This window comes from Ylistrum balloti, unplaced genomic scaffold (genome assembly GCF_031769215.1).
Source record: "Ylistrum balloti isolate Yb309-2 unplaced genomic scaffold, AGI_CSIRO_Ybal_v1 Utg369972, whole genome shotgun sequence".
Classification (NCBI taxonomy): Eukaryota; Metazoa; Mollusca; class Bivalvia; order Pectinida; family Pectinidae; genus Ylistrum; species Ylistrum balloti.
Genome location: NW_026782064.1, coordinates 335,168 through 355,258, shown reverse-complemented (window position 1 = coordinate 355,258; position 20,091 = coordinate 335,168). Strand labels below are relative to the sequence as shown.

General features: G+C 40.1%; 2 protein-coding genes across 2 annotated transcripts; one reads left to right on the top strand and one right to left on the bottom strand.

Annotated features, from left to right (window-relative positions):
* Positions 1-3,631: 3,631 nt before the first annotated feature.
* Positions 3,632-4,138, bottom strand: LOC132547715 (uncharacterized). The gene has a single exon (XM_060211518.1). The coding sequence runs from the start codon at positions 4,136-4,138 to the stop codon at positions 3,632-3,634; it is 507 nt and encodes a 168-aa protein (XP_060067501.1).
* A 3,851-nt stretch (positions 4,139-7,989) lies between these two features.
* LOC132547713 (E3 SUMO-protein ligase KIAA1586-like) lies at positions 7,990-10,382 on the top strand. The gene is made up of 2 exons (XM_060211517.1): positions 7,990-8,466; positions 8,793-10,382. The coding sequence occupies exons 1-2, from the start codon at positions 7,990-7,992 to the stop codon at positions 10,380-10,382; spliced, it is 2,067 nt and encodes a 688-aa protein (XP_060067500.1).
* Positions 10,383-20,091: the final 9,709 nt, after the last annotated feature.

Genomic DNA, 20,091 nt, shown 5'->3' with positions numbered 1-20,091 from the left:
AGTGCATCAAGCTCTAATTGAACAAGATTGAGATGTACTGCCACACGACCTCTAGATTCTCATTTACGTGAAATTCAATTTAAAAGCAGACAGTCTTCTTACTTTATCTAAAATGGCATTATCACATAGATGATCAACATTTTTAATCAAATCTACTTTCACAGTCTAGGTTTTGCGACTTCAACGATGCAAAACATTTTAAAAAATAAGAATAAAGGCCTTTTATTTATGAACATATGCGGTCTTCATTAATTAGCCGTCATAATATGTATAAAATTGTACAAAAGACACAAAAATGAATAGCACCGTTTCATACAAATTTTGAATTTCAAATAATGAATTAAACTGCGTCATACAGCTATTTCGTCCTTCCAGGACTATTGACACTAACCAGGTCTTAACAAATGGGTCTAAATAGTGGTGAAAATGGTGGATCTTGAGGACTTTTTTTAAACATTGCACAGTTACATGATTTTGTTTCTTTCGTTTCACTTACCATTGCATTGTTGAATTATGTTTTAGATAATTTTACGTTTTATGTTTCATTGTTTTCCGTAATTGTACAGAAGCAAAACATCCTACCTATTAACGCAAATCTAACAAATACCCATCAGAGAAACACTTACTTGTTTATACGTTGTTATGGTTACCATTAGCCTGGAAAAAAGGAATATGAAAACCACAAAACTGACACCACCCATAATTCACGGGTTTATTTCTTGTCTTTGCATATCAATTTGATTGTTTAAGCATAAGACTATTGTCATTCTCCTGGGAAGTAACTGTGCCCCTCTGTTGGCTGAAATGTTTTTGTTTTCATAAAAGGCTGAATTTTTCGAAGATATTATCAAAGCATGTCACAAAGACCTTTCCATGTCATTCAGTTTCACTTTTGGCTATATTGATGTCGTCTTTTTATTAATTAACAAGAGATTTATTTATCACGTTTATCGCATATACCCAATTCAAGGACACTACACACTCTTCTACATCATCCGTTTATCTCGATCTTTCCCTGCATCGAAACCAACATGAACAGCTTATCACTTAGCATGACGATTTAAACTTCCCTGTTGTGAATTTTCCATTCCTAGGTAGCAATATTCCTGCATCCCCAACCTATGGTGTTTACATGTCGCAGGTGATTCGATATTCAAGTGTCTGTTCCCATTGACGGACAAACTCGTAATACAGGATTTCAAAAGATTCGTGATGAAAAGTATGGGGAAGATTTAAATCGTAGTGATCTCATTAAGAAATATACTGTGTTATGCTGTACGTGGTTGATGCTCGTTAGTTTGCCTGGTGGTTCTGATGTTGTTTACCTTGTTATCATTTGAGGACGTCAAATAACTTACTTGGGTTGACCAAGGTTTACATGGCGCATGTCGTCTTGTTCGCTGGTCATATTCTCCTTGTACGTTTTCAGGAGTCTCCGTGTAAATCTTTATTTTATTCCTAATTTGCTTTAGTTTTATTGGATTTGAGTTTGGAATATGGTTCTGTTGACATGTTGGTATTTTCCTACTGTTTTATTATTGCTACGTATCGGCTGTAGCGTTTTTTATATTAATACATAATGTAACATCTTCGCATTTATGATAGAAGTTTCATTCAAAATTCATGTCATTAGCCCATCTGTTTAAACATAGATAAATAAATGATGGTAATAATAATAATTGTGCGAGAACAAACAACTCTTCTAGGTTTAATGTTTAATCCATCCTCCAGTGAGGATGAAAGATTCGTGGTGTATCTCTATGTATTGCACTTTGCATACATCCGTAAACCGCGCTGAACAAACAGCGTCAAACATGGCGGCTCATAGCAATGCTTTCTACGGCGATACTAAATGCCAGGGTCGACCGGCGGAACCGATTGACTTTCCGGATACATCACACTCCCCTTCCGATTTACAAAGGAAATCGCCAATAAGTGTTACATAGAATTGAATGTTACTGCAATAAGAGTACTTATAAACATATATCACAATGAAATACAATTACTTCAACCATCGGCCTACTTCTGTCGGACCCTAAAATTAAATAATGTTGATCATAAGAACACAAACATACGAATTCACAGAAAGTTCAAATGTTTACATCAAAGTCAGATGTGTCCGCTACACATGAAAATGTTTATCAGTTCATTCGAAAGCAACTAATCGAACAAGTCCCGAAATAGGTCGAACATATGATACACGAGTATCTCCACGAACAACTGACAGTTTCACTTTTCGTACTACGGAGTCTTTACTCGGATAGACTTCCTCAACTATTCCAATCGGCCAATTATTGCGATTGGTGTCATCCCTCATCAACACAATGTCATTCTTTTTGAAGGAAACTCCACGCCCTTACCATTTTTGACAAACTTGCAAATGATGAAGATAGTCCCGTTTCCAACGACGCCAGAATTCGTCGGCCATACGTTGCACGAATTTCCACTGACTCCTTAGAGCATCCTTCGAACCAAAACCTGTTAGGTCGAGGGGTGAAACGCTATCCTGAGGTTTCTGAGTAAGAATAAGCGACGGCGAAAGAATCGACTCTGGATCCGTAGATACTGGCAACAACGGTCGTGAGTTCATGATGGCGGACACCTCTGCCATAAACGTTGCAAGTGTATCATGCATCAAATCCTTCGACTTGTTCTCCAACAGAAGACCGTCCAATATACGCCGACATGAACCCACCATCCGCTCCCAGGCTCCTCCAAAATGGTGTGCGTACGGCGGATTAAACAACCAAGAACTGCCAGCGTTCTCGAGAAATTCCTGGATCGGTCGGTCCTCGATGAATGAAGCACTGATGCCCAACTCTTTAACGGCACCAACAAAATTAGATCCGCGGTCGGACCTAAACTGACGCACAGGACCATAATAGCGGTAAATCTGCGAAGGGCGTTGATAAACTGACAACTACTCATCTCTTCTATATGTACACCTCTAGACACAAGACAGGTGAATAGAACGCCCCAGCGTTTAGCGCTGGTAGTACTTCCACGAAGTGATCTTTTCACGACAACTGGCCAGTGGCCAAAAACATCCACTCCTACGAAGGAAAATGGCGGGCAAGATTCCACTTTATCCGGAGGAAGTTGTGCCATATGTGTCCATCCAAACTTGCCTCGCAACCTCCTGCATGTAACGCAAGAATGAATAACGGAATTGAGTAAGCGACGTCCACCAACAACCCAATAACCTGCAGAACGGAGCGCACCTTCCGTAAGGTGCCTCCCCTGATGGTGAACTTCAGCGTGATACTGTCGCGTAAGCAGTTTCCCAACATGATGTCCCTTAGGAATGACAATAGGGTGGTTACGCAAAGAAGGATTATCGTCATTTACTCTCATCTGTCTGAGACGTCCATTTACACGTAAAATGCCTTCTGGATCCAAGATGGGACAAAGTGTCGACAAAGAACTATCTCTCGGGGGACTCTTTCCGGTACTGATTGCGCTAATCTCTGCTGCGAAAGCCTCTTGTTGTGCTTGCCGAATGATGAAACGCTCTGCTTCAGCTCTGAGTTCAACGGCGTTTACATCGCAAGATTTCCGTTTCCTTATCACCCGTTTCAAGAACATTATCGCTCGCACTAAGCTTGTCCACATTGAGAACCGTTCGAAACGTTCACAACCAAGTAAACGACGCGTCACCGATGTCTTGACCCTTGCGAAGAAAAGAAGGGCCATTAATCCACAGGCTATTCGGAAGTTCGAAAGCGCTACAACCGCGAGTAGCTATATCGGCGGGATTTTCACTCGATGCGACGTATTTCCAGGAATGAGGTCCACAAAAGGATCGGATTCTGCTCACCCGATTCGCGACATACACGTGAAACCTTTTGGATTCATTCGAAATATAGCCCAACACAACGCGGCTGTCCGTGTAGAATGTAAACATGTCTTTGGGTACATCGAGTTGCTCTCTAATATTCTCTGCAATGTCGACCGCGAGAAGCGAAGCACACAGTTCTAATCTCGGTATCGTGTGGCCATGTGCAGGTGCCACCTTCGCCTTCCCGGTAAGAAACCCAATCTCACTAGAGTCTTCAGAAAACACTTTGATAAATGCCACTGCGGCAACAGCCTCTTTCGATGCGTCGGAAAATACATGAACTTCAACACGCGATGACATCTCCACAGACAACGAACAGTGCATACGTGGAATGGTGAAGTCCTGAAGGTGAACAAGTTCGTCAACCCACCTTTCCCAATGGATCCTCAACGTTTACGGAAGCAACTCGTCCCAGCCACACTTTGACGACATGGCCTCCCGCATGAGTATCCTTCCTTCGACTGTCACGGGAGCCGTAAAACTAATAGGATCGAATAGACTGTTAATCACGGATAACACGCCTCTACGCGTAAATGGTTTCAGGTCTTTGTCTGCGCGAAACAAGAAACGGTCGGAAACAATATCCCAGCAAATCCCCAAACTCCTCTGTTCAGGTAAGCAGTCTTGACCTAGATCTAGATCTTTAAGATCTTTCGCTAAATCCTCTTTGGGGAACAGTTCCAATACCTCCGTCGAATTGGAAGCGATCTTATGGAGCCTCAATCTTCCGCCATCGTACAACGCTGTCTGCGTTCTCTGTACCAAACTAACAGCCCTTTCAACGCTCGGAAAACTCATCATTCCGTCATCCACATAAAAATTGTCCGACACAAACCTCTGCACATCCGGATCAGCAGATGACACCGACTTACGAAGGCCATAGTTCGCAACCGCGGGAGAGGTTCGGTTTCCAAACACGTGTACCGTTATCCTAAACACCTTCAAGGGAGAATCCAAGTCATTGTTCGTGTGCCAGAAAAAAACGGAGGTAATCGCGGTGAGGTTCAACAACTCGAAAGTTGTGGAACATTTGTTCCACGTCAGCCACAACCGCGATTTCCTCTTGGCGGAATCTCATCAATATACCCTGCAAGTTGTTGGCGAAATCAGGACCCTTAATCATCACATCGTTAAGGGATATCCCTTCGTGCTGGGCAGAGGAATCAAATACGACCCTTATGGAACTCGGTTTTTTAGAATGGTAGACCCCGAACAAAGGGAGGAACCAACATTCTGCGTCATCGGGTAAATCGGGAGCCTTTTCTGCGTGACCTCTGGCGAACAATGTTTTCATAAAGTCCTTCACGTGGGCACATTTTTGCTCGTTATGATGCAAACAACGATCGAAGGATCTAGCTCGTCTGAGTGCTTGACATTTGTTATTCGATAATCGCGTCCTATCCTTCTTGAATGGAAAAGGCGCTTCCCAACGGCCATTCTCATCTTTCGCAAATGATTGTTCCATAACCTCAAAAAAGGTACGATCCTCTGCCGACAAACCTATTCTCTCGTCCTGATCAGTCTTCTCAAACAAATCTCTTTGCACGGAAAGCTCGTTTTCGCATGGTGAAAACCTAGAATGTCTACCATTTCCTAGTATGTAGCTTTTCATAGTTCGGACTTCAGAAATATGTGCTCCACCAAAACAAACTTGTCCGACAATCACCCATCCTAACGGTAGCTTCTGAGCAAAAGGCTGATCCTCTTCTCCCAATATCTGGTCCTCAACAACGTGGGCACGAATAACGTCCCTGCCAAGAAGGAGCTCCATGTCATCATCTTCAATGACATGCGGAATAAGCGGTGCTACGTGTCTCAGATAGCTACCTCGGGAGATGGAATCTCATCCCTGCTACTAGGAATGTTGTTGCATTCCAACAGACTAGGAATAGCAAGTTCGCAACTTCCGTCGAGAGATTGAACCTTATAGCCAGTGCACATCCTGCCCGCAGCAGCGACTGCGCCGGAACAAGACACTAGAGTGTAGGGAATATCTTTGCAGGACTCATTGAAACGGTTGAATAATACCGACGTTCCTAACGACTGATTACTTTGGTCATCGATAGTCGCGTAAACGATGACGGATTCTTCGGGAATGGACTCGCGAAATACACGCACTGGAATTATTTTGGCGCATGATTTGCATACGCCGGTGATTTGAGCGCACATTGATGTAGCAGTCTCTGCAGGCTTTCTCTCCCCTTCGTAGTTTTGAGAACCTGATGAAGTATTGGGATTGAAGACCTGGGAAGAACTTAAGCCTTTCTCTTCATGCAGAGCAGTAGGATGAGTTGCAGCTTGACAGATGTTACACTTCACTTGGGTCTTACAATTTCTCGCTCGATGTTTCTTTCCAGAACAACAACGGAAACATATACCACTCAAGAGTATGATCTTTTTCAGTTCGTCGATAGACTTTTGTCTAAACGGTTTACATTCGTTGAGGACGTGCTTACCGTTCTTGTGAAGCGGACAGATTTCAGAGTCCTCAGGCCATTCTTGGGCATTGACCTTCATAACGGTTACGTTTCGCTTTGTAGAGGATGGCGACTTCGAATTCGGATTATTTTGTCGAGGAGCCTTGGATTCAAACTGAAAGGCAGGGTCGTTCCCCATGCTAGCCATATTCTCAATAAACTTGACGAAGAACTCAAATGGAGGATACAGAACATTTTTCTGTTGCTTATAGCGTGTAGCTGCAGAGGTCCATTTCTCCTTGACATTCCAAGGTAACTTCTCGACAAGTTCATTCACGCCCTTTTTGGAGTGGACATACGCGAATAACGCTCCAAACTGCGGTTGATAGAAGAGATTTCCATAGCCAAGTCGGTCAGATCATACAGAAGACGATATTTGTCGACAGTTTCTGCTGTGAAGACGAGCTTCAACCATTTCCGGTGCACCATAGCGCCTTTCAAGTCTCTCCCAGATTTTCTTGCATGCTAGATCTGGATCATGCACGCCATAACCTTGTATCTTCTTCGCTTGTATGGAAGATTCTGGACCCAAAATTCGCACAATAATTCTAACTCCTCGGTCTTGGTAGCCTCCACATCTTTCATTATCCCTTGAAAACTAATTTTCCAGGAGAGAAACCTCATAGGGTCATCGTCATACTTGGCCAACCTTGTCGTAATCAGTTCTCGTTTTACGAGATGTTTTGTGAATGTGTCGACGATTCCACTCTGGGTATCAGCCCGTGTCGGAGCTTTAGGCACAAAGGGGGGGATTGCAGGGTCAAGAGTAGAAATTATGGGGTCTGCAGTTTCCGGTCCTACAGCAGAGCTTTGCGGCAAGTTCTCCACATAATCTCGGGTACGTTCTGCACTGTTTACCCTACTCGCAACTTCGCTAAATATTGAATACGGAGGTTCCTTGAGTACATTCACTTCTCTTTCAATCATTTCTAAATCACGCTTTGCTCGCAACTGCTTTAGTTGAGCTTTTAAAGCCAATTCTTCCTCCAAATGTTGCAATCGTACACGCTGGGCTTCAAGTTTAGCTTCTTTCCTGCGCAATATTGAACTATCGGCAGTTCTTTGTGAGGAATGGCGAGACCCGGAATGGTGAGATGCAGAACCCGACTGTGAAGTACACTCACTCTCGGAAATATCAAGCTCTAACTGCTGTACATATGTTTTTATTGTTTTTCGTATTGCGTTTGATTTTGCAAAGAACAAGTTTCTTTCTGTATCTAGTTGCGTGAGTTCATTTACACTTTCAACTGATCTGGTTTTCCGTAAGAAGTCGCGAAATATATCGGCGCTTTTGAAGTATGATACTTCGACACATGAAACTAGTTTATCGAGAGCTAGTAAAGTATCTTTGTCATTTTTTCCTCCCTCTATGTCGTCTGGCAGTGACCTTAGCTCATTCTTGATATCGTTTAACTTCTCATAGTATGTTTTAACCTTATCGTGATACATATCAGTGTTCCCATTCACGCACATATGTACGTAATTCACGTTTAAAATGTAAATTCCCACGTAAGAAAATACAGAGATATACGTAATATTCACGCACATTTATGAATCACTAATTCTTGCCCCTCAACCCGTCAGACTTATGATAATCCTTCGGAACGTGTCGGGCCGCTTTATGCGGATTATGCCTAGAACCGAGATACCCGAATGCATAGATGTATACACAAAATGGCGCAGGTGACACTCAATAGCTTTTGGGAATCGTCTGCTGTTAGCAGAAACAAACGAAAAAGTAGAGATGATGATGAAATAGACAGCTCGTCTGAAACAAGAAAACATACTAAAACATCATCGGCACAATATCCAAAAACTTTTCAACAGAAATGGCTGTTAGAATTCGATTGGCTGAGAAAAGAAGATTCCGGTATGTTCTGTTCCCTATGTAAGGAAATGCCGCACTGTAAATTTTCGCCGTTTTGTAAAGGAACCAAAAATTTTCAGAGATCAGCGCTTGTGCGACATCAGCAGTCAAAAGATCATCTACTATCGATTCAGACAAAACGACAAAAGGTGTACATGAACGCTGCCAAAACATGCTTGAAAAAGAATTATCAGCGTATACTCGAGGCTCAACTGAAGACGGCACTGTGGCTGGCCAAGGAGAACATTGCTAACCGCAAGTTTATAAGCTTAGTAGATCTGCAGGTGGTTATTTCATTAGTGTAAGAAATTTGATTAATGGTCAGAACAGTGGGAAGGATTACCATTGTTATGAATATTGTCAATGTGGATAAAAAACAAAATCACAAAATACATTGTACACGTGACTATACTGGAGACATGTTATTAAACAAATTGTTAGGATTTCATTCTTAGTTTTAATTTGGATAAATAACAAATTTTAACTAGTTAATAGTAAATAATTAAAAATAAATTCATGTCATTTAACATTAACATTTTAAAATGATCTATGAATAAAACAAACTAAAGAATACCACTACCAGTAATTTATTATTTCATTTTTTAATCAGATTTCAAATGGATCAACAGTATTTCAAAAGAGTTCCGCGGGAAGGAGTTCAACTTCATCAAGTGGGATTTATACAAATCATCAGGCACCTAGTGATATGCAAAGAGCACTGGCAGACGTGTTGAGAGAATTGACCATTGTCCGAGTGAGAGATAGTCCATTTGTTGGTCTTATGGTAGATGAATCCATGGATATTGCCACAAATAAAAAACTTATTATGTTTTGTAAAATTGTACATGCTGGTCAAATCAAAATAGAGTTCTGTGCAAATGTAACTGTAAGTGATGGAAAAGCAGATACAATATATAATGCTATTGTAAATTGGATGGACGATGTTGGCATTAGCTTCAAGAACATTTCTGGATTTGGAAGTGACGGAGCAGCAGTGATGACTGGTAGACTTTCAGGTGTTGGAGTGAAGTTAAGGGCACAGAATCCTCACATAATTCATGTATGGTGTGCAGCACATAGGTTGTCTTTGGTGGCACATTGGGCTGCTAAGAAAGTTCCATACTTAAGAAAAGTACAGGAGCTGTTAATAGCAATTTATTATTATTATGAATTTTCAGCTCCACGTTATAACAAACTTTGGGAATTGAAAAAAATCATGAAAGAAAAGGTTAAGAAGTTTAAAAAACCAACAGAGGTTCGGTGGTTATCACTACAAGATGCAATAATTGCAGTCTATGAAAACTGGTCTGTACTCATCTTAGGAATGGAACATGAAGCCGCCAATGCTCCCAGAACTGAGGGTGGAGCAAAAGCAAAAGGGATAGGGAGAGACATCAAGACATTCAAATTCATTTCAGTATTATGTCTATTGAAGGATATACAGAACATATTTTGTAAATTATCCAGAACATTCCAGAGAGACATTATTGATATTCAGCAGGTCACATCTATGGTTATCTCAGCTCGAGATACCATACAATCTTTTTACCATACTGACCCTCCAACTGTAGTTGATTTGTTAGACACTATTGAGGAATCTGATGAGTACAAAGGGATTCCACTTACATGTTCTATTAGGGATAGGATTGTATTCAGAGATGTTAAGCGAGCTTTTGTCAGAAACTTGGTGTCAGAATTTAATGAACGCTTTCCAGAAGACAATATGAGGGACTTGAAAGACCTGAATGATGTTCTTAATCCGAAAATACTGCCAGTGAACCATGCAGGTATTGTTAACCATGGCACAGAATCCCTTGAGAGAGTGATAGAGAAATATGGAGGGGGTGAAGGTGACAATCTCATTGATCCTAATAGAACCAGAGATGAGTATCTGCAGTTCAAATTTTTGCTAAATGTTAACAGACATTTTGAGGTAACAGACATGTGTTTAAAGATCACAAATGACTACACTGAGGAATTTCCAGACTTTTGTGTTCTAGCTGGTATATTCATGACTGTGCCATTAACTTCAGTCCCCTGTGAAAGGGGATTTTCACTCCAAAACCGTCACCATTCTGCCTCGACAAATAAAAGAAGTGTTTCTACTGTTGAGGACAGAATGGTCATTGGATATTATTCAAACAAAGATGACTTTGATCCAGAGGAAATTGTCCACCGAGCTTGTGACAAAATATTGTAAAAGCAATATTTCGCTAGTACTGTCTCAACTCTGTGTTGTAAAACCTTTAATGTTACTTATCATTGGCCTTGTTATTAATACAAGTGCTACATAGTATGTTTCCAAGAAAAACGTTTACAACAGTATTATAACAAAAACAGTTTGATGCCATTGGATCGATGATAATAAAAAAAAAACATTTCATTCAGTGATATTTGTATTTTATTTTATTTTCAGTGAAACAATAAAATCAGAACAATAAATCAAACATACTCATCCTCATATTCCATAAAGAACACATTAACTAATATGAACTGAAAAGAAACATGGAATTTGACCCTATATACCTATAACATCAATCATACCCCCACTTTTTAACTTCATACCCCCAGTTTTTGGAAGGTGGGGTATGAATACCCCCAGTTTGAAAAGTGAGTGGGAACACTGCATATCCAAAGCTGGTAATGTCAATGTTCTAGTGCGGAGAGATCTCATACCTGGTTCCGAATGCACACTCATGTTGACCTGTAGCTCGATGATAACGTCACGAATCTTTTACTGTGCGAGAACAAACAACTCTTCTAGGTTTAATGTTTAATCCATCCTCCAGTGAGGGTAAAAGATTCGTGGTGTATCTCTACGTATTACACTTTGCAAACATCCGTAAACCGCGCTGAACACACAGCGTCAAACATGGCGGCTCATAACAATGCTTTCTACGGCGATACTAAATGCCGGAGTCGACCGGCGGAACCGATTGACTTTCCGGATACATCACAATAACCAAAACAAATATGAATATAAACGAAGATTTTCGTAACGTGAATAAACCAAGTACCCGGTGTAGTCGATGAAACGGATGGCGTTTTTACTTCCGGACCCCTTTGACTTTTTCTCTTTGTCTTAGAGCCTGCATGTCAATATTTCTGTGGTAATGTTTCACCTTCATTTCATTGATTTTTATTTTGCTTTACAATAATGTACTTTTTAAACCAATAACCACTATTAACATTTAAATATCTTATCTTTAAAAATTAATTTTCCACGAAAATGGAAAATTCTATGTTATCGATTTGCTGATAAAGAAAAACAAAAGTAGTGCAGAAATCGTGACAACCTTTATTTTGATAGCGATGACGTACAGAACATGTGAAATTACAGGTGAAATGTTATCTACTAGAACTTCAACCGTTTGACCCAAAGACTCGACCTTGTTCATGTACAATGCCTCTACCAACACCAGTATGGTCACTTGTAGTTTAAGTCGGTTGAACAGAAGTTAGGTGATAAACACGTCACGTCGTTTACACCCTAAATGTTTTCACTCAAAGACAATGGCTTTAAAAAAAATCCAAACAAACAACAACGACATATCTGAAAGTAATATCAAACGACTTTGCAAGGTACTTGTGACCTGTTTAGATAAGTTCTTCGAAAAATTCAACCTGGTATGAAAACAAAAACATGTCAGTCAACAAAGGGGCACGGTAAGTTCACATAGTAATGTCAATAGTCTGTTGGAAGATCTTACCTCAAAGATCGACGAAGATGTTGTCTACCAAAAACTCGATTATTTTTATGAACTCGTCCTGCATGTATCTCTCCTTTGTTTTGGACATATTGCTTAACGAGATACGCTCCTGTATTGTTCGCACTCGTATATCTATACCGCCGATCATCTTTCTTTGAAAAGAAAGCCCTCATATCAAGAGAACGAATGAATAATTGGGGTATGGTGGTGTACAGGGTGGAAACATCAAATAGCTTTATATAAGGAATGTTTTTAGAAGAGCGTGTTAAAAACAGATTGGGTAAAAGGTCAGACAGAGGTCACAGAAGTAAAGATATTACAAAAACGTAACAAATTCAGAGCAATATCGAAAAGTTCAGTGATTTCTTTGGATCAAAAGTAAACATTATTATTAGAGAGTCAATGGTTTTTATACCATGTTGATGTTCTGTATAAATGATATACAGACCTGTATATAAATACTGCTACAATGTTGATGTTCTGTATAAATTTTTCCAGGGTCTGTTGGATACTGTATAAATGATATACAGACCTGTATATAAATATTTTCCATGTTCTGTCTGGGATAAATGATCTGTAATATTTTCCAGGGTCTGTCTGGGATACTGTGAATATTTTCCTGTCTGGGATCCTGTGAATATTTTCCAGGGTCAGTCTGGGATACTGTGAATATTTTCCAGGGTCTGTACTGTGAATATTTTCCAGGGGGATACTGTGAATATTTTCCAGGGTCTGTCTGGGATACTGTGAATATTTTCCGAGGTCTGGGTTGGATAATGTGAATATTTTCAAGGGTGTGTCTGGGATACTGTGAATATTTTCCAGGGTCTGTCTGTACTGTGAATATTTTCCTGGGTCTGTCTGGGATACTGTGAATGTTTTCCAGGGTCTGTCTGGGATACTGTAAATATTTTCCATGGTCTGTCTGGGATACTGTGAATATTTTCCAGAGTCTGTCTGGTATACTGTGAATGTTTTCCAGGGTCTGTCTGGGATACTGTGAATGTTTTCCAGGGTCTGTCTGGGATACTGTGAATGTTTTCCAGGGTCTGTCTGGGATCCTGTGAATATTTTCCAGAGTCTGTCTGGGATACTGTGAATATTTTCCAGGGTCTGTCTGGGATACTGTGAATATTTTCCAGGGTCTGTCTGGGATACTGTGAATATTTTCCTGTCTGGGATGCTGTGAATGTTTTCCAGGGTCTGTCTGGGATACTGTGAATGTTTTCCAGGGTCTGTCTGGGATACTGTGAATATTTTCCAGGGTCTGTCTGGGATACTGTGAATGTTTTCCAGGGTCTGTCATGGATACTGTGAATATTTTCCAGGGTCTGTCTGGGATACTGTGAATATTTTCCTGGGGATCTGTCTGGGATACTGTGAATATTTTCTAGGGTCTGTCTGGGATACTGTGAATATTTTCCTGTCTGGGATGCTGTGAATGTTTTCCAGGGTCTGTCTGGGATACTGTGAATATTTTCCAGGGTCTGTCTGGGATCCTGTGAATATTTTCCAGGGTCTGTCTGGGATACTGTGAATATTTTCCAGGGTCTGTCTGGGATACTGTGAATATTTTCTAGGTTCTGTCTGGGATACTGTGAATATTTTCCTGTCTGGGATACTGTGAATGTTTTCTAGGGTCTATCTGGGATCCTGTGAATATTTTCCATGGTCTGTCTGGGATACTGTGAATGTTTTCCAGGGTCTGTCTGGGATACTGTGAATATTTTCTAGGGTCTGTCTGGGATACTGTGAATATTTTCCAGGGTCTGTCTGGGATACTGGGTCTGTCTGGGATACTGTGAATATTTTCCAGGGTCTAGCTAGGATACTGTGAATATTTTCCAGGGTCTAGCTAGGATACTGTGAATATTTTGCAGGGTCTGTCTGGGATACTGTGAATATTTTCCATGGTCTGTCTGGGATACTGTGAATATTTTCCTGTCTGGGATGCTGTGAATGTTTTCCAGGGTCTGTCTGGGATACTGTAAATATTTTCCATGGTCTGTCTGGGATACTGTGAATGTTTTCCAGGGTCTGTCTGGGATACTGTGAATATTTTCCATGGTCTGTCTGGGATACTGTGAATATTTTCCAGGGTCTGTCTGGGATACTGTGAATATTTTCCAGGGTCTGTCTGGGATACTGTGAATATTTTCCAGAGTCTGTCTGGGATACTGTGAATATTTTCTAGGGTCTGTCTGGGATACTGTGAATATTTGCCATGATCTGTCTGGGATACTGTGAATATTTTCCTGTCTGGGATGCTGTGAATGTTTTCCAGGGTCTGTCTGGGATACTGTGAATATTTTCCAGGGTATGTCTGGGATACTGTGAATGTTTTCCAGGGTCTGTCTGGGATACTGTGAATATTTTCTAGGGTCTATCTGGGATACTGTGAATATTTTCCAGGATCTGTCTGGGATACTGTGAATGTTTTCTAGGGTCAGTCTGGGATACTGTGAATATTTTCCTGTCTGGGATCCTGTGAATATTTTCCTGTCTGGGATACTGTGAATATTTTCCAGGGTCAGTCTGGGATACTGTGAATATTTTCCAGAGTCTGTCTGGGATACTGTGAATATTTTCTAGGGTCTATCTGGGATCCTGTGAATATTTTCCATGGTCTGTCTGGGATACTGTGAATGTTTTCCAGGGTCTGTCTGGGATACTGTGAATATTTTCCATGGTCTGTCTGGGATACTGTGAATGTTTTCCAGGGTCTGTCTGGGATACTGTAAATATTTTCCATGGTCTGTCTGGGATACTGTGAATGTTTTCCAGGGTCTGTCTGGGATACTGTAAATATTTTCCATGGTCTGTCTGGGATACTGTGAATATTTTCCAGAGTCTGGGATGCTGTGAATGTTTTCCAGGGTCTGTCTGGGATACTGTGAATATTTTCCAGAGTCTGTCTGGGATACTGTGAATATTTTCCATGGTCTGTCTGGGATACTGTGAATATTTTCCATGGTCTGTCTGGGATACTGTGAATGTTTTCCAGGGTCTGTCTGGGATACTGTGAATATTTTCTAGGGTCTGTCTGGGATACTGTGAATATTTTCTAGGGTCTGTCTGGGATACTGTGAATATTTTCCAGGGTCTGTCTGGGATACTGTGAATATTTTCCAGGGTCTGTCTGGGATACTGTGAATATTTTCCAGGGTCTGTCTGGGATACTGTGAATGTTTTCCAGGGTCTGTCTGGGATACTGTGAATATTTTCTAGGGTCTGTCTGGGATACTGTGAATATTTTCCAGAGTCTGTCTGGGATACTGTGAATATTTTCCTGTCTGGGATACTGTGAATATTTTCCAGGGTATGTCTGGGATACTGTGAATGTTTTCCAGGGTCTGTCTGGGATACTGTGAATATTTTCCAGGGTCTGTCTGGGATACTGTGAATATTTTCTAGGGTCTGTCTGGGATACTGTGAATGTTTTCCTCTGTCTGGGATACTGTGAATGTTTTCCAGGGTCTGTCTGGGATACTGTGAATCCAGGGATACTGTGTCTGTCTGGGATAGTGTGAATATTTTCCATGGTCTGTCTGGGATACTGTGAATATTTTCCAGGGTCTGTCTGGGATACTGTGAATATTTTCCAGGGTCTGTCTGGGATACTGTGAATATTTTCCTGTCTGGGATACTGTGAATATTTTCCATGGTCTGTCTGGGATACTGTGAATGTTTTCCAGGGTCTGTCTGGGATACTGTGAATATTTTCTAGGGTCTGTCTGGGATACTGTGAATATTTTCCTGTCTGGGATGCTGTGAATGTTTTCCAGGGTCTGTCTGGGATACTGTGAATATTTTCCAGGGTCTGTCTGGGATACTGTGAATATTTTCCATGGTCTGTCTGGGATACTGTGAATATTTTCCTGTCTGGGATACTGTGAATATTTTCCATGGTCTGTCTGGGATACTGTGAATATTTTCCAGGGTCTGTCTGGGATACTGTGAATATTTTCCATGGTCTGTCTGGGATACTGTGAATATTTTCCATGGTCTGTCTGGGATACTAGGGTCTGTCTGGGATATGTGAATATTTTCCATGGTCTGTCTGGGATACTGTGAATATTTTCCATACTGTGAATATTTTCCATGGTCTGTCTGGGATACTGTGAATGTTTTCCATGGTCTGTCTGGTATACTGTGAATGTCCTACAGCTTAGTTCACTATAGTACTACCTCATTGATTCCTGATATCAACGTTATGATAGGATGTAATTGTGGTGATTATTTTTTTGAAAATTTTAATGTCACTGCGTGTGTGAGGGTGTATGTTACTTCTATTTCTGAGTTTGAGATATTTTAACACTAATACTTGACATAATGCACTAATGGTACCATGTATTCCCACGGTAGCGAAGGCGTTGGAATAACCACAAATGGTAAGTTAGGACTTTGTTTAAGGTTTGGGTCAAATAAACTGAGTTCGACAGTCTCTCTTTTAAAAATTTAAAAGCTTCAAGTGTGGTCAGACAGACGTGTTTCCTGTGTGTATTACCCTTTGTACAGCCAGGAACATGGTGTGGCAGGATCGTCTTTGTGCTAGATGGTGGCTTCCTCACAGAACACCATACGGGAGACTCATCACGTGCCATCCACAGCAATTAGGGTTAAGTGTCTTGCCAAAGAACACAACCTCAACAACACAGACTAGTCCATTTGGCAGTTTTCTGAGCAACACAAACCATTATAGGTAAAGTGCTTCGAACACTACGCTTGTCGGGATTTTATCTGCGGTTACATAGGTCAACACACAAAGACTGATGTATCACGGGTCAGAGAGGTTTATAATGTCTGATATATCATCCCTTACATTATACAGACTTATATGTAAACTCTATTGTGTCATAATCCGTGGTAATGACGAGTCATTCTCATGTAAATACCACATTTTTGTTAAGAAACTTCTTTGAAGTGTGAAACATGACGTAAAGAACTGGAATGCAATGTACCACAGCTTAATGTAACGAGACACCTTTAACTGTGATGTTTATCTTAACATCACATCCAGATTATCCAATTGTATCAGATTTATACAATGGTACTAAAAGTGTATTGTAATATTAATTATTATTTTTACTATATCGTTGTGATTTAGAGAAAAATGCCACATCGTTGAATCATCATTTTCTTTTGCTATGGTGAAGTATTTGAATATCAAATGTCAGTTTCAAGTCGAAAGTGTGACACGACATCATCTTTACCATTTCTCTATAAGGGCATCATCTTTACCATTTCTCTACAGTGACATCATCTTTACCATTTCTCTACAATGACATCATCTTTACCATTTCTCTACAATGACATCATTTTTACCATTTCTCTACAATGACATCATCTTTACCATTTCTCTACAATGACATCATCTTTACCATTTCTCTACAATGACATCATTTTTACCATTTCTCTACAATGACATCATCTTTACCATTTCTCTACAATGACATCATCTTTATCATTTCTCTACAGGGACAACTTCAATTTCTGTTTTCTGCAATTAGATATTTTATTATACAGTGACAAAGAGTTTTTTCTTTATATTGGAAACAATAATGTATTTTACGTTACACTGACAACTGTAGACCGTGGTTTTCCTGCTCTACCACACACTCGCACAGCCTCAGACAGCCTGTTGTTCCCCTTTTGTATCCCTTAGGTGGTGACAATGATTTATGATTAGCTGATAATCATCGTTAACCTAACAAATATCAATTTACAAGCCCTTATTGTTGTGATACCGTATAACGACCCTACTTAGCACAGCGTACGATAGCCAGGGTAGCAGAAATATTAATAGTAATTCACGGTTTCTCCGATATCATTCACGGTGGAAATTGACTTACGGTGTTTCGGCCCAACATTACGAAGATTTCAATCGGTGTTGACGTTTAGTTGAAACGTGTGACGTCTATTGACCTCGATGTTGTATAGATATACCCAGGAATTATTTTGTGATGTCGAACGATTCTTTGACCGGTAGATTTATTTGTGTCGACATTATATCAAAATAATCACACTAAATCGTACGTTATAACACCAATTAAGGATAGATGTGTACGGATATGATGTTGATATGCTTTGCTTATTCTATATATTTCGACAGCAATTAAAGAATTGTTGATTAAACAGTATATATGTAATGTTTCGTCGGAGATATAGCATCATCACTCTACCATTATAGGCAGGCTGGAAAATAACCCCCAGCTTTTTACTTTATTTATAACCTTAGAGTCAGATGTTTTCTTCCTGAACAAACCTACACTTGTGAGATCATTTTTGTTCATTGATACGTTTTATTATTTTTATTTATTTCTATTTTTTTATTTGTGTGTGGGGGTGGGGTGGGGGGTGGGGTAGGGGGGGGGGGTCGAGGGGTATATTTGAGACTAAACTCCATGTATCCCCAGATAAGCAAATAAAGAAGTGAAAGTTCTTCACTTGTAGGAAAGTCGTGGCGTTAGTTACAGAATATGGGGGATCTGGTTTAAAACTCTTATAACCACAGTCTAATCCATGTGCACAATTTTATATATCCATTGAACTTTAAAGAGATTAATAGGGAGACCTCTCATCCCCAGAAAACTTATATTTATCGAGGGTTCATCTAATCCAAGGAAAAACAAAACTGCAAAAAAAAATGCACCGTGAAACAGCTACAATCAGCAGGAGAGGGACACTTTATACAGAAGCGAAAATGGGTAAGATTTTTAATGGATACACAGAGATTTTTAAATATTTGATACATTATGTGTGCTTGATATGGGCCTATTCTGCAGCGAGATAAGTACTTTTAACATCAGTTGTTGATTTGTGTTTAATAACACCCCCACCCCACAAATTATGCAAACAAATCGATTTGTTGTCCATTTTTCACTTTATTCATGTGTCAGCTGTACAAAGGATGGAGGCATATCTCAAAGTCTCGGCTATGAGTACTGCCTGTCAGTTTAAAATTGGTTTATCTGGGTTACTTTTGTATAATCATACTTTATAACTCTTTGGGAAATACCTCGGGTATCACGAGATCTCGCACAGCCACAATTTATAAGTTCAGAATATATCTCTTATACATTGAGTAACTGTCTGGAAGACGTAGAGTTTTGTCACTGAAATTTTCAAAATATGAAAATATCATATCTCTCCATTTACATTTCATGACCAATGGAAAGTCGTACGTTACTATTCCATGTACTAGGGCTGATTGGTGTCCTTTTTCAGCACTACTATTCCCAGACTATTTAAGGTTGTGTACCCGAAGACTGGTGTCATTTGGTCAGTTTTTGTCAAAGAGGTAGCACTCTAAAGTAACCAGGCAAATGACTTTTGCAAAATGGACAAAATCGCTGAAAGAGCAGTGGTTCGGTATTTGTGGGGATATTCCTACCATATATTGGTCTCATTGCGAAAAGAACACCATCCTTGTGTTCGAGAAGATGGCTTTATTTTCATCCTTGGACTGTTTATTTTTCAATGAAACAGAAGATGTTTATTCTTCCGGAACACCTCGTCTTATTTTCCCTCTGTTTATTTTTCAGGAGTCTCCATGTAAGTCTTTATTCTGTTAATATTTTGCTTCAGTTTTATTAAATTTGGATTATCGTTATGTTTACACGTTGGTATTTTCTTGCTGGTTTTTTGTTTTTTTCTCAAAATGTGGAGATTTACCATTTTGTAGAGAAAACCAAACTACCCGTGGAATGTATCAGTCCCTTGAGCAGCTGACTCCGATATACCTGTCCATGTCCGGAAGTTGAGTACCTGTCCATGTCCGGAAGTTGAGTACAGTGAATAACAATAGATGTAACTAATATGTTGGTTAAGAAATAAATTATTGCTCAACTGGTATATAAACTATCCGGATTGTGTCTATCCAAGTAACCTTATTCAAATAGTTTTAACAAACCAGATGTAGGTCGTGTGGTTTTTCTTTATATAATTGTGTCGTTGTGTAACTTAAGTCCTACCCCCGTGAAACTCTCAGTTAGGGTCCCTGACGATAGTCACCATGGTCACTGAAGCCGAGAACTGATGACGTATTTATGGATCTTCCGCTATCAATAACAGCGGATACCGTTAGCGCTCACACAAGTCGCGTGCTCCCACTGGTGACATGCTGACAGAAAGGATGTTTAACTGTGGAGGCAAATAGTCGCAACATCTGAAAAAGTATCAACCAGCTCCATCAACGAC

Coding starts and splice junctions, on each gene's coding strand:
- LOC132547713 (XM_060211517.1), top strand. CDS start 7,990: ATGGCGCAGGTGACACTCAATAGCTTTTGGGAATCGTCTGCTGTTAGC. Junction 8,467..8,792: donor TAAGCTTAGTAGATCTGCAG/GTGGTTATTTCA, acceptor TTTTTTAATCAG/ATTTCAAATGGATCAACAGT.
- LOC132547715 (XM_060211518.1), bottom strand. CDS start 4,138: ATGTCATCGCGTGTTGAAGTTCATGTATTTTCCGACGCATCGAAAGAG.